At 42.6% G+C, this 12,933-nt stretch overlaps 1 protein-coding gene across 1 annotated transcript in view; it reads right to left on the bottom strand.

Annotated features, from left to right (window-relative positions):
• The window catches only part of CELF4 (CUGBP Elav-like family member 4), a 693,954-nt gene that overhangs the window by 52,806 nt on the left and 628,215 nt on the right, over window positions 1–12,933 (bottom strand). The window contains exons 8-9 of the mRNA XM_083883995.1: window positions 11,783–11,932; window positions 612–692 (exon numbers count right to left, since the gene is read on the bottom strand). Coding sequence (XP_083740121.1) covers window positions 612–692; window positions 11,783–11,932 — 231 coding nt within the window. The remainder of the gene's footprint in view (window positions 1–611; window positions 693–11,782; window positions 11,933–12,933) is intronic.

A 12,933-nucleotide genomic window follows, 5' to 3' on the forward strand; every position in this document is an offset into this window, starting at 1 on the left:
AGCAGAAAACAACAGGGGCATAGCAGGAGGAAGGAGAAGAGAACAAAGCAATGGCTCCTGTCATCCCCACATCCCTTCGAAGGACTGTGTTGCTGCCAGGCAGCCCCCAGTGAGAGAGAAGAAGCTGCATGGAGGGGAGGGGGACACCACTTGTCTGCTCCAGGGAGGATGCTGTGAATCTCTGCATAAGGCATGCAGTCTCTTGCTGGTTTCAAAGTGTATTTTCTCTCTTTACAAGTGTGCATTCCTCCCCACTAAAACTGTTTTTTTTTTGTGAAACTTTGAAGTCTTGCTCAAATACAACCAAAGCTAGTTAAGATTTTTTTTTCTTTTTCTCCTTTGGTTGATAGGGAGGAAAAAGAGAGAGAAACGTGTTGGATAAGCTCTTTCTATATCTGCATCAATAAAAAATTTAAAGCAAAACTTGGCTAAACCTCCAGTCCAAATGTCACCTTGGCCCTAATATTTCACTTCTCGTTATAAGTTTAATTTGTATTTATTGGGACTGCACAGTTCTACATTTATGCAGTCCCTCCAACCTATTCCTTGTAGGATGATCCCTTAGGGAACTGCCACTTTCCCACATCCATCCCACCTTTTTTCCTTCTTACCCGCACAGAGGTGTGGCTGGAGGCAAGGCTTGGAGGATGCAAAGGTGGGGGCCTCTTGGAAGGAAATCTGGTGCCATACACCTATCCAAGGAAAGACACTGACTGTATGGCAAAGTGTGGGGGAGGTTGTCATACGTGAGTATTACATACCCAAGGAACATGGATAAAGTGTTTTCTTACAAATAGAAATACCAGCTTGAAACTTAACTTTAAAGATCACCATTGGTCATGATGGAAACTTGCAAGGTTTTGCACTTTTCTCCCAAAATACAAGGAGGAATGGTGAAACGACCAAATCTGAGGTGGCAAACCCAATTAGCTGGCTGAGGCTTGGAAGCTCCTGTTCATTTTGAATATTACTGGATCATGTGGACTTTGAGGTTGGGGTAGTCATGGGAACTAATAAGTGGGATTCCAATCTTAGCTTGGAAGGGTTTCTTGGCTGACTTTTGGCAAGTCCCTCTATATGTATGCGAAATGGGAAAGCACTATCTAACAGTAAGGATTTCCATTTCTTACAAAATGGGGCAAGGACAATACATTAAAACCTGTGGGAGGTCTGTGAGAGGCAGAGTAGAGATTATACACTACATTTTTGAAGAGTAGTTGTTTCAGGAAAATAATGGAGGTAATGTTTGGAAAATACAATTTTTTTTTCCTTTCTACTTTCTTCTTGAAGAATAAACCAACTAAAGTCTATTCTTTTTAACCTCTGCTTAAAACTGTTTTCCTCAAAAAACTGAATATTGATCATATTGCTCCACAAGAAAACTAAAGAGCTATGAAAAGTTGAGTAATACATCAGTTCCCTCACCCCTTTAGGAGAATGGATCATAATAACTTAGACCCTTCAAGTCCTGTTGTGTAGAAGATACCTCCTGAGAAAGATGAGGGAACCTTTGGTAAGAGAAGCAAATCTTTACAACTGTGGTTTTGCAGAGTGCAGTGAAGGAAAGGATCTGCCATCTCTGCCCCAAAGACAACTGTCCTTTTTTCGTTGCACAGAAGAAGAAATTGTCTCTGATGCTCAGGAAATGCAGTTACAGTATTTCATTCTTCCCCAGATGAAGCTGATTTGGACACGATTGTTCTCCCCCTGACCTGCTGATGATTAGCAACGGCTGGCACTTCACCGACACAGGAGAACTCACTAAAGCAGGACCTGTTTGACTCTGGTCCTTTCCTTTATGCCTTATCTGGGCACATGTGGGAACTGCCCAGCCTCCTCAGTGTAGCTGACTCTATCTCCTGGACAGGACAGTCTGGCTCACTGCAGATTTGCTCTGCTTATCCCACCTGTGGAAGTCTCACCTGCCTTTGGAACCATACTTTGACCAAAGATATTCTGCTTAGGAAATGTATGCTGAAAATCCCCCACCTTTAAGATTAAATATTAGAACTGGGTAAATACTTTATTTAAAGTGTTTGGGATAACGGGCCATGAAATGCAGCCTTTCTGCCTTTCAAACTAAAGCTTTGAGAGTTCACTTTTTTTCCTAAGTATTAATGACTTGCCACCAAGGGTAATACCTTCATGAGTGTTTCTCATGAAGCTGCCTTGTAACCCAGGTCACACATGGCTTTTCCTCTTGGCTCACAGCACATGCAAGCCAGTGGGAAAGCTCTGCCTTGGTTTCAGTTAACTTTGCTCCAATCTGGAAATCATTTCCTCATGGGAAAAGAATATACTAAGTATCTGTTCTAACACACAGGACCCTAACTGACCTGACCATCCCTGGATGCTTGTGAAAGGAGAGTTGAAAGCACCCCTGGGGAGGCAGTAACTCCTGGCTTGGGGCTTTGTTTTACTTGTAGTCTCATACCCTGCCTTGGCCATTTGGGAAAAGCCAAAGTCGTGGTGAGTCACAACCAGCAGGAATTTAGCTTGGCACCTCTTAAAAGTGATGACCTCTGCTCACTGAAGAACTTGCCTTTCTTTAACTTGAAGACTGTGTTTACAGAGCAAATGAGGATGTGACTTCAGCACAGTGGACGTGTCCATGCTAGCCAACACGGCCTATGAAGATGCAGGGACACAGACTCCAGGGCTGGCTGATCACCCTGGCAGGAAGCCAAGGCATCTTGGGCAGCCATGAGCACATCTTCATGCTGCTGCTCCCTCTGCCAGATGAATCAGGCCTAGAGAAGGGCATAAGTGCCTGTGCTCTCAGATGTGACATGGATGAAACCAACAGCTATTATTGATCCAAAAGTCTCAAGACACGGATTAGACATTTGAGGAAGTTGTGGCCATGCTGTGTTCTGTAAAGTGACAGCTCTGTGACATATTAATGACCTATGAGTTCATCAAGGGCTCAGATATATGAGAAGCTCACAATTCAGAGTGAACCTACTACAGGGGTTAGGTGTAGCTGTAGCTGACCTCTTGCTAAAATTCAAAGGGATTCAGAGTTATGAGTATTTCCTGTATCTCAGCTCAAGTAGGGTTGCTTTATTCCTCCAAAAGATACACTTAACTTCACGGGGTGGCCTTCACATAGATCATTAGTGGGAGTGTTAACCTTCCTCAGTCACCCTTTCTCCCCATCCAGCTTACCAGTCTTTGATACTGAACCTATTAGTGGAACACAAATGTACAGGGCTGGGAAAACACCTCAGCTCCTCTGTGTGCTCTGTGCCAGGGTGCAAGCCCACAGTGGCACACAAGGTAAGTCGGTGTATGAGGGCTGGTAGGGGCTATAGATGAGAGACATGGATATCATAGAGCACCTTACAGCAGCTTTTGGACCACCACCAGTATATCTCTAAGTTGTATCATCATCCAAGGACCTTGGATGTGTCGACTCTGTGCAAATGTGCCTAGAGAGAACATCTGAAACAGTTTTCCTTGTGGCCAGACCCATGGAGGTGTCATGTCCAACATACAGACATTTCCAAGGTGTTGTAAAGGTGTTGTACTGTAAATGCTGAGGATAAGTTGGTGAAGGGAGAAAAAATCAGAGAGGCTCCTGAGAAGCCAGCGGATAACTATCAATCACATTAGCCCCACTGAAGTCCCTGTGGCCTTGCTGCTTTCCAGGAGCTGAAGATCTGGTCTTGCCAGGGCAAACTAAAGGTGTACTGTGAAAACAGATGCTAATAGTAACTTCATTTGGCAGCTCAGGGCAAGAGTCTTATCCTTGGACATCTCTTCTGTATTAATTTGATAATTTCCATATCTCCATGGGAAAAATCCTGCTCAGATACAACTGTCTCTTTGCAAGACAATCCTGGCCAAGATGCCACAAGGTGACCATGGCAGATAACCTTCCATAAACCTGGAGACATAAAACAATCCAATGACCTACTATATGGCCATAAATATAAATTTAATGAAGGCAGCACTTATTCATTAGGCAGAAGTCAAGAAATAACTCCCAAGTCCTTCAAAGAAAGTAGATCTGTTAATGTCACTTTCCAAATCCTCTGCCTGATGCCAAAAACTGAGGATGATTTCCCAAGTCAGCATGAAATACAAGTGCTTTAAAATTAACACCAGGAAACTTTCTTACTCCTGATATATCCCTAGATTGAAATCCAACATTTTAAAGGGGCTTTCAGTTAGTGTTGGGCCTGACATTTAGCTTTTGTCAGAGAATAAATGGATGGAGGTGGCAGAATGAAGCACGTTGTTAAAAATAAATAAAATTGGTTTAAATGATATTCTATAAAGAATCCTTCCTGAAGTGTCAGTAGCCTGACTCCAGTGTCTGTCCAAGACAAGCTGTTATGTGTGTGCCCCAAATAAAAATGGTTGTTGGGGACAGAAGGCTGGAGTGTGCTGTGGTATTCAGGGATGTAAATCAGGAGGATCTGCATAGAAGTGAGTGGGCTGGTGAGGAAAAGGGATGATAGTTACAGCCTGAGCCAGCAAAATAGGCCTTCAAATGCCTTCAGTAAACTATGGGACAGCCTCCTTGTCCCAGCTCAGGTAACAGAAAGCCAATGTGGTCTGCTCTCTGAAACCAGAAGAGTCCAGTGCTTCTGAAAGACAAAAGCAGAACCTGGCACATTTTTGGTCCCTAAGATGTCTTGTAATTTCACTTTGGTGGAATGAGTGATCTTACTCCTGTGTGATATTCTCTCCACTCCTTGCTTCTGATTATCTGTGCATTTTGTGACTGACATGCTCAATTCCATTTATTTCACTCTATTTTGAACAGATGCTTCCTATATAGGTCTGAAACAGCATGTTATGAGCTGGATCCTCAGCTTTGTGCTCTGCCCCACCTATTCATTCCTCTTAGTCTTGGAGGTATTCTACATCTCACCTAGGAGCTGCAGCTTGGCTACTATTCCCTTTGGGAAGGTGGATGGGGGAGGAGGGCAATCAAAGTGAGGCTGTGCTGGGGGGGTAATAACATAATGATAGGGAAAAAAAATCTATGTGAAGGCCAGGATTAAAATAAATAAATAACTGAGTGGGAGGGCTCTATTCACCTTCTCCTTAAATCCAATTTAAATCACTCTCTACAGCCCTAATCTATATCCATAATTATATCATTTCGTACAACAAGCTTGCAAGAGGTCTTAAGAAATTTATGTAGATTAAAATTCATGGGTGCCATAGTACAGATTCCATATTATTAAGATTGATTAGGACAGCTGATGCTGTGATTAAAGAAGCCAGCGCTTACTGTTGTAATTAATTAGATATTCAGACACAACAATAACTGCAATAACAGAAAGAATGTGCTGATCTGGCAGAAAACAGAGGCTGATCCTGTGTTTTATAGTCTCGTTTTGCCTTTTAGGGGTGGACACCACTCAGCTAAAGACATGCTGTCCCTCTGTCTCTTCCCCTATACATCAAAAGAGCAAAGAAATCCAGGGGTTTTGTACCCTGTGCTTCATCCTGTTAGTAGGAAATAGCCCTTTTGGTAGCATCCCCAGCTATTGTTTGTGCTTGTTTGGGACAACATATGGACCTACTATAAAATTCATATAGTTTGGTCATGGAAACCAGGATTATCTTTATTGTTTTCTTAATAGTCCCACCTCCAAACCCCATCCCTTATCAGGTTCCTTCTGAGATGGATGCTGAGTGAAAACATGATAGGAGACATGTCTGGCAATGAAGAACTTCCAGGTAACAAAGCAAAAAAGACACAGATGACTCAGAAAGTCAGACAAGTGGACATAGCCAGTCAAAGTGACAAACATTCAACAGCAAAGTTAGGACCAGACTTCCCTCTCTTTGCCAAAGCCCATAATCACATAAGACAGGATCAGGTTTTTAAAGCTCTTAAGGCACTCTAAGTCCATATTTTGGGGGAGCATACTTTAAGTCATCTTTAAAAATAAAGCTCAAGGTCTTAACTCACATAGATGCTACTGAAGACATTAGCACAGAGTCTGATTTGTGTTTACACCTTCTTCCAGATCAGAAGAGAAAACACTTTTGCTCTGGAAAGGCTCACATGACTGCCTTAAACAACCTCATTCATTACAGCTGCAGCATGGTCATAGGAAGTACATGGCATCATTAATGTGGCTAGACTGCAATTGAAGATGGCAACTTGTTTTTATATTTTCATTGAGTGCATTCCTTCCTCCTTGTTTATTTTACCTGTAAAGCATGGTTTATGGCACATGGCAGATTGTTACAAATGGGTCAAATAAATGCTTCCTAGTCATAATGATGTCTCAGGTGGTCACTGTTGCAGTTCTGGAACTGCTGATAAAAATTATGAACAGGAAAGCTCTCATCTGGAAATTTAGAGTGGACAAACAACACAGAGCTGGAGATTTCCTATAATGAGGAACTTAGCCTCTGGGTAGCTGAGCCAGGCATGTTTCTAGGCCATAGTGTATGTCTGGACCAAATGCTGTGGGGTTTCGTTTTCATCCTGGACCTCCTAGAGGTGCAGGCAGGTCACTCCTTTTCTGTATCCCAATTCACCTTCTCTTTGTCAGACAAACTCTTTTTGTCTGACATCTTTCAGGCCTGAAATATCAGGGTAGACATTGGGGTGTGGGAAGCCAGTCCTATCACCTCTTCTCCCTGCACCAGTGAAGCCTTGCTCTTGTCCAGTGCCACTGGATGGTGCCTGCTGTGGTCAGGACCGGCACTGTACTCACTGGTCTGGAGCAGCAGCCTGTCCATCAGCAGCACTGCTAATTGGCAAACTGATGAATAAGGCAGTCATAGTAGCATGCTAGCAACTCCTCCCCTGCAAAATTTACTTGGGTAATGATAATAATTACAGATGGAATCTGAGTGTTGTCTCTGCTGGCAGTGGATGAAACTGGCGATTGCCTGATACCTCTTTGTTGGGCCAAGGAAAATTAATTGATGATCTATGTTCAGTTACAAAGACATGAATTGCTACAGAACAGGAATTCGCCTGTGAGGCACACCTTTACTCCCTGTCCCAGTGGTGACTTGGAAAAATGTGGGCATAAAAGCTTGGCTGCCCATTTGTACTGACAGCTAGTCCTCACGAGAGAGGGCTAGACCCTGAACAGGGCATGAAGTGGAGATTGATGTCTTGCTAGCCCAGATGTACCCACTGTGTGCCAAAGGAGAGTGGTGGTGGAGAAACTAGTGCTGGGTCTGCAGAGAGGAATGATAGAGCCAGTCCTGCAAGTGGTGACCAGTCAGAATCAGAACCAGTGTGTGCCTGAAAATAGTAAATGAGGTGACACACTTTTAATGGATTAAAATGAACTGAAGGGACTTAGCTTTTTTTTCTCAGCAACCTATATCTGGACCAAATGCACTTAATATCAGAATCATAGAATATCCAGTTTAGGAAGGGTTCCATAAGGATCATCAAAGACCTGCACAGGGGAACCCTAAGAGTCATACCATGTTCCTGAGAGCATTTTCCAAATGCTTCTTGCCTTGTCAGGCTTGGTGCTATGACTGTTTTCCTAGGGAGTCTGTTCTAGTGCCCAGCCACCCTTTGGGCGAAGAACCTTTTGCTGATATCCAAATTAAATCTCCTCTGACACTACTTCAGGCTATTCCTTCAGGTTCTGTTACTAGTCATGAAAGAAGAGACCAGTGTCTGCCCCTCTGCTTCCTCTTGTGAAGAAGTTACTGAAGAACTCAGCATTCATGAAAGCATTTCCCCCATCTAAGGCTCCACAAAGCTTCCAAACTGCTGGGCCATCCCTGGCTCTGGTCAAGCTGGGCATCCTTTGACTCAGGAGGAGTGAGGGGGATGTAAGATGCTATGTGGTGTATTTCCACTTCTTTTTGGGCACATCACTGAACATAAGATTACTGAGTATTCTTCACTTTTCTAGGAGCTGTGCTTTCAGTTCTCTCATTTAATCCATTCTTTGATAGCCAATCCACTCTGTGTTTGCTACCCTTCAGTCTCACGATTTTCTCAACTCTCCCTCCCATTCTCTTACCAAAAAGGCTCTACCTTTGGAATAAGAATTTTGTCTAGGCCCTCACAATGCAATTCAGCAGGGCAGGACCTGTTACCAGAGAGCAGAATTCTGATGATGTGAGACAGACCAGAAGACAATGCAGATGGTGTCTACTGTTACTGTACATCACATATGGTTACAGGATAGGCTCTGGGTTCTGTGTGGCTAAGAAGCTTTGGCAGAAGAGTGCAATCCCTGCTAGTGTGACTAATGTGGAAATGGCAAATGCTCTTGTGCTGCTGCAAAGTGACTCACAAGATCATGGCACAACAGATTATGCTCTTTGTCCCCACTATATGTTGTGACACATTGCCACATTCAATAGCTCTGCAAACTGAAAGATTAAAGGGCAGGAATTAATACACAAAAAGGTCAAATCTCCAAAGGGGCTCAGACTAGTGGAAGGGGAAATACTTATTGCCTTGTTATTCACTCTGTGGCAAAAAGTGCACTGAGGCATTCTGTACTGTCTGATCTTGGAGAAGCTGAGACCCTGGCTTGCAAAGGTTATGACTGCAAGGAATGGTTTTCTAGTACCACTGCATGGATCCATAACCTGACCAGATTAACAGAGAATGCTAATTCCTGCAGGGACAGGTGCTGTGATCAAAGCCCTGGCAAGAAGGAATGTTCACATTATTCTGATCTTTGCCACAAAGCCATGGATAGTTTGGTAATCGGACTGAAATGATACCATGTACGTTCCTTCTCCAGTCAAAGGGAACCTTGAAAAAAGAGGACAGGGAAGACAGAAGAAAAAAGAGTGAAGTCACAGACTAAATACAATTATGTAATATGGACTTATTTTTATAGAGGCTGTGGTATTCTGGAGTCTTTTTTATGCAGCATCAAAAATAATATGGCTGGTCAGAAAGGTGAACATGTAGACAAACTGCACAATAAAAGGAATTTATTAGGGTCTGAATGATATGGATGTCATGCCTCTAGAGATGTTCATTGTCCTGTTTTGCTATTTTCAGGCAACAAAGAACATTCTGCTACAGGCTGTAATGGTGTGAACCCAAATTTGAGGGTTTTTTTGTGGAGTATGAAAGAGTATCTGAAAGCAGTATTCAGAATTTAAACAATATATGGCAAGTCATAATCATAGCAAGACTGTGATTATATACATAATACAGCAGCAGTCTTAACCACTTTCAGAATGAGAGGTACACCATAAGAGAAAGTTGTTTGGAAGATGCTGAATTTGGATGGGTTCTGTCATGATCTTGCCTTCTCTATAGTGTTACTGCAATTGCCTGCTCAGCTGTAGTATTTTATTTCTACCCTTGCATTTAGAGACAGAGCCATCCAGAACCACAGGGCAGTAAGAGATGCAATAGGAGAGAGTGAGAAAAGTCCCATAATAATGGAACAAGCTGCCCAGTGATGAAAATTTCTTTCTAACCCCAAGCAATTAGTGGCTGGCTTATATAATAAAACATGAAGTTTTGTGTCCTATCTACATTTTTATCCAGTCTAATATGGTTGCGGATGTTCTCATTACCCATATAAATGTCTAATCCTTTTATTTTTTATGCTGCTAAGCTCCAGGACTGCATAAAGCCTGTGGCAAGGAGGAGAGGTTCGGAGAGTGTATAAATGCTCATGAGAAGGAACACAATTAGATGGAGCAAATGCATGATGTAAGCTATGTGGACTTGCTTTCAGCATTTCAGGGACAGACAAAAGCATAATGAGAGGCAAGTGTTTGACCTGCGACTGCTCCCTTTACACCTTTGGTATAACTTAAGGTGTCACCACATTATGGGGAAGCTGAGCAATGAGAAAGGCAAATATATTGCTGAAGTTACCCTGAGATAAATCCAAACTTTACACAGCTCAGACTGTTTGGATGTCAGCTTTACTGGCAGAAGGGTGTCTCTGCCTGCAGTGAGGAGGGGCAGGATGGCTGTCACCTTTCAGTGTGTCAGCCTGTTGGTGTTTGTGCAGGGACTTACTGCAAATTGCTGCCTGAGCAACTCTCTCCAAAATTCAGAGAGATTAAGATTAAGAATCGGATTAAGACCATTGATTTTTATATAACCATCTATATGAACACCTAACTGAGGTATTCTCTAATTATGGGAATAGTAACAAAAGCTCAAGCCATTAAGATTCACCTAGAAAGAACATATTTTCTCTGATACCCACAGTAATGGATCATTGAAATTGGCTAAAAGGATCTAAATAAACCAGAAAAAGAGGACAGATATACACAGAAATGGATGAATAAACAGAGAAATGATTGACTGGCAAGCAGGCAAACTGGAATAAATGGACATAAGAACAGATGGCCATGTTTATATAACCTTAAAGACAATGCTTTCTCAGTGTTGTGTTTGAACTCACTGAGCATACTAAGGGCTCTCTGCAGTCTTCTGATGACTCCAAAATCTCCTCAGTCCTTAAGCTGCTACAACACATATATACATGTCTAATTTTGAGTACAGTAAGTCCCTTGATTTTAATTCTGCTTAGAACTGAACTCAAACTTCATGGTTGCAAAGTGTTTGTTGGGAGGAAGATAATTATTTGTCAATACCTAGGTAAGATTTTGGTATTTCTGTATTATGTGGTGTTTTTCCTTGTAGCTCGTAAAGTCCCCTATGATGATAAATCTTCTGTTTTCAGGACTGGCTAAGATTGTAAGAATTATTTTTTCTTAGAGTTTTTTGGGGCTTTTTGGCTGGAACATTGGACTCCGTACTTGATTTCCTAACAGACTAACTAGATCAATCTATCAGTTCCCCAGGGTAAAATACTCCTTTGCCAGCTGGTGATTAGGATCAATTAGTAACATTTACTTAGATTTTTATTGCTATGATTGTTACCATTAGTATGTGTACAGGAATGGTAAAGTAAAAATGTCTTCCTAGAGGAAGTGTGTTGGAGGAGAGAGTTATCTCAAATCTCAAGGATCTGAAAAAATGTAGGTGCACATTAAGGAATGGTAAACTCCTGAGTTCTTGTTAATTACAGATTTAGATTTCATGTATATTTGTAAATACAGGTATAGGGACAGGTATGTATCCTTTAACCTCCTTCATTCATCTCTGATTTCCAGTGCTTGCAAAATCATTTCTTTAGTGCTGGCATCTTCAAGCTAGACACAGTGTGAATCCCAGCAGCAGTTGTCCTGCAGTGTGCCACCAAAGGATGACCCTGAGCCCACTCAGAGACTATATTAATGCAGATCCACTCTCCAGGCCTGGTAAGGCAGCAGGATTTGAGTGCAGCGAGCATTTTGGAGATCGACAGCTGCTCTCTGCACACAGGAAACCACTTAGGTCAGCAAACACATGGACTGTTTGGATCATTCTCTCAGAGCCCTCTGGCTGCAAGGGAATTCCAGAGGGAGATACCAGTGCTGGGTGCAAACAGGCTTAGCACAGCTCCTTCAAGGCTAACTAGAAGCAAGACCCTTGGCAGTACTGTGAGGGGATCTGTCAGCATGAATTGCTCAGGAGTCAGGTCAATTTTCAGCTGAAGCAAAACATTCTGGTTGTCCTGACTGTATTCACCAGCAGATGAGCACTCAAATATTCAGTACACAGTTTTTCCACCTCCAACATGCCCTTGATGTTTATCATCCAGATTGAACCGTTTAACACTGTAGCTGCGTAACCAAGACACAATACCAATGTTGTAATGAGCCCTGGTGGTGTGGGGTATAACCCTTCTGAGCTTATGCCACAGGCTTATGTTGAGCAAAGCCTGTGAGTGTGGACAGTATCCCTAGGACCGAGGCAACAGGCTATGGGCACAGGGTTGGTCTGGCTTACCTGGATAAGGGTGAATGCCATTAGCAAACACGGCTTCAGCGGCTGGCTGTCCGTTAGCCTGCGGTGGGAGGCCGGTGAAACCATTCACCCCAATTGGAGATGGGATGCTAGGCACAGCTGGTGCAGTTATGCCAGGAGGCGTGCTTCCACCTGCAAATGGGGAGGACACAAGGGCAGGGCTGATGAGTACCGGAAACAACAATTTTGTGGAGAAAACTGCTGATGCAACAGCTGTGACCACCACCCGCAAAGAAAAAAATGAGAAATGAAAAAACTCCCAAGCTGTTGAGCAAATGAATGGACTGCTTGCAATTACCCCCCTGTTCAGAAAACACTCAAGAAAAGCTTGAAAAACCTCCAAAAACTCTCAGCCCGAGGTTTCTACAGCAGTTCCTATCAGATTCCCTTTGGATCTCAGTGGGTGTACTGATTTCCAGGACTACTCTGTCTGCACTCTCTCATGAATACACCTTTCATGTGCAAACTAATTCTGAACTTTCTCAGCACTAGGGATCCTTAAAAGACTTGTCAAGTTTATTTGTAGCCTAAAGGTAGCCAGTGATACATTTTTTAATGTCACTGTTTGGCCCAAACTTGACTTCATACTGTTTTAACAGATATCTCCCAGTGAATGGGGGCAAAATTTGGACTAAATTTGTTCCTTTCATGGAATCTTATTCTTTCCTTTTTCCCAGATGCATCCTGTGGGAGACTGTAAAGCTGCTATTTCAGAAGAACAAATTTGTCTTTATGTTCTGAGTGGGATCTTGTCACCCACTAGTAGAGAATTCTTAAATATCTGGGGAGAGAATTAAAACTGTCTGCTACCTCACTGTCTTCCTCCTGTGTATGTGTAAAATGACTGGACAGCCTGTTCTACATGCAACGTGTTCAAGATGATTTCAGGGATCAAAAATGTGTTTTCTGTGAGCCTCAAATCATATTTTTCTCTTGCTAGGTGTGTGTGGGGAGGTAAACTATCTTATCTTCAACATCTGTGTCAGGGTATACTACTGATTGAAAGCACCATTTTTGCAGTAACCTCTCTTTTAAACCAATTGCAGGTATTTTTTTCTCCATTGCAGCATTCCATGATGGGTTAGTCCAATTACACACCTCAACAACTGCTTAAATTCATGTTGGTGCTTTAA

The sequence above is a fragment of the Zosterops lateralis genome, assembly GCF_965231275.1.
Source record: "Zosterops lateralis genome assembly, chromosome: Z".
NCBI classification, from domain to species: Eukaryota; Metazoa; Chordata; class Aves; order Passeriformes; family Zosteropidae; genus Zosterops; species Zosterops lateralis.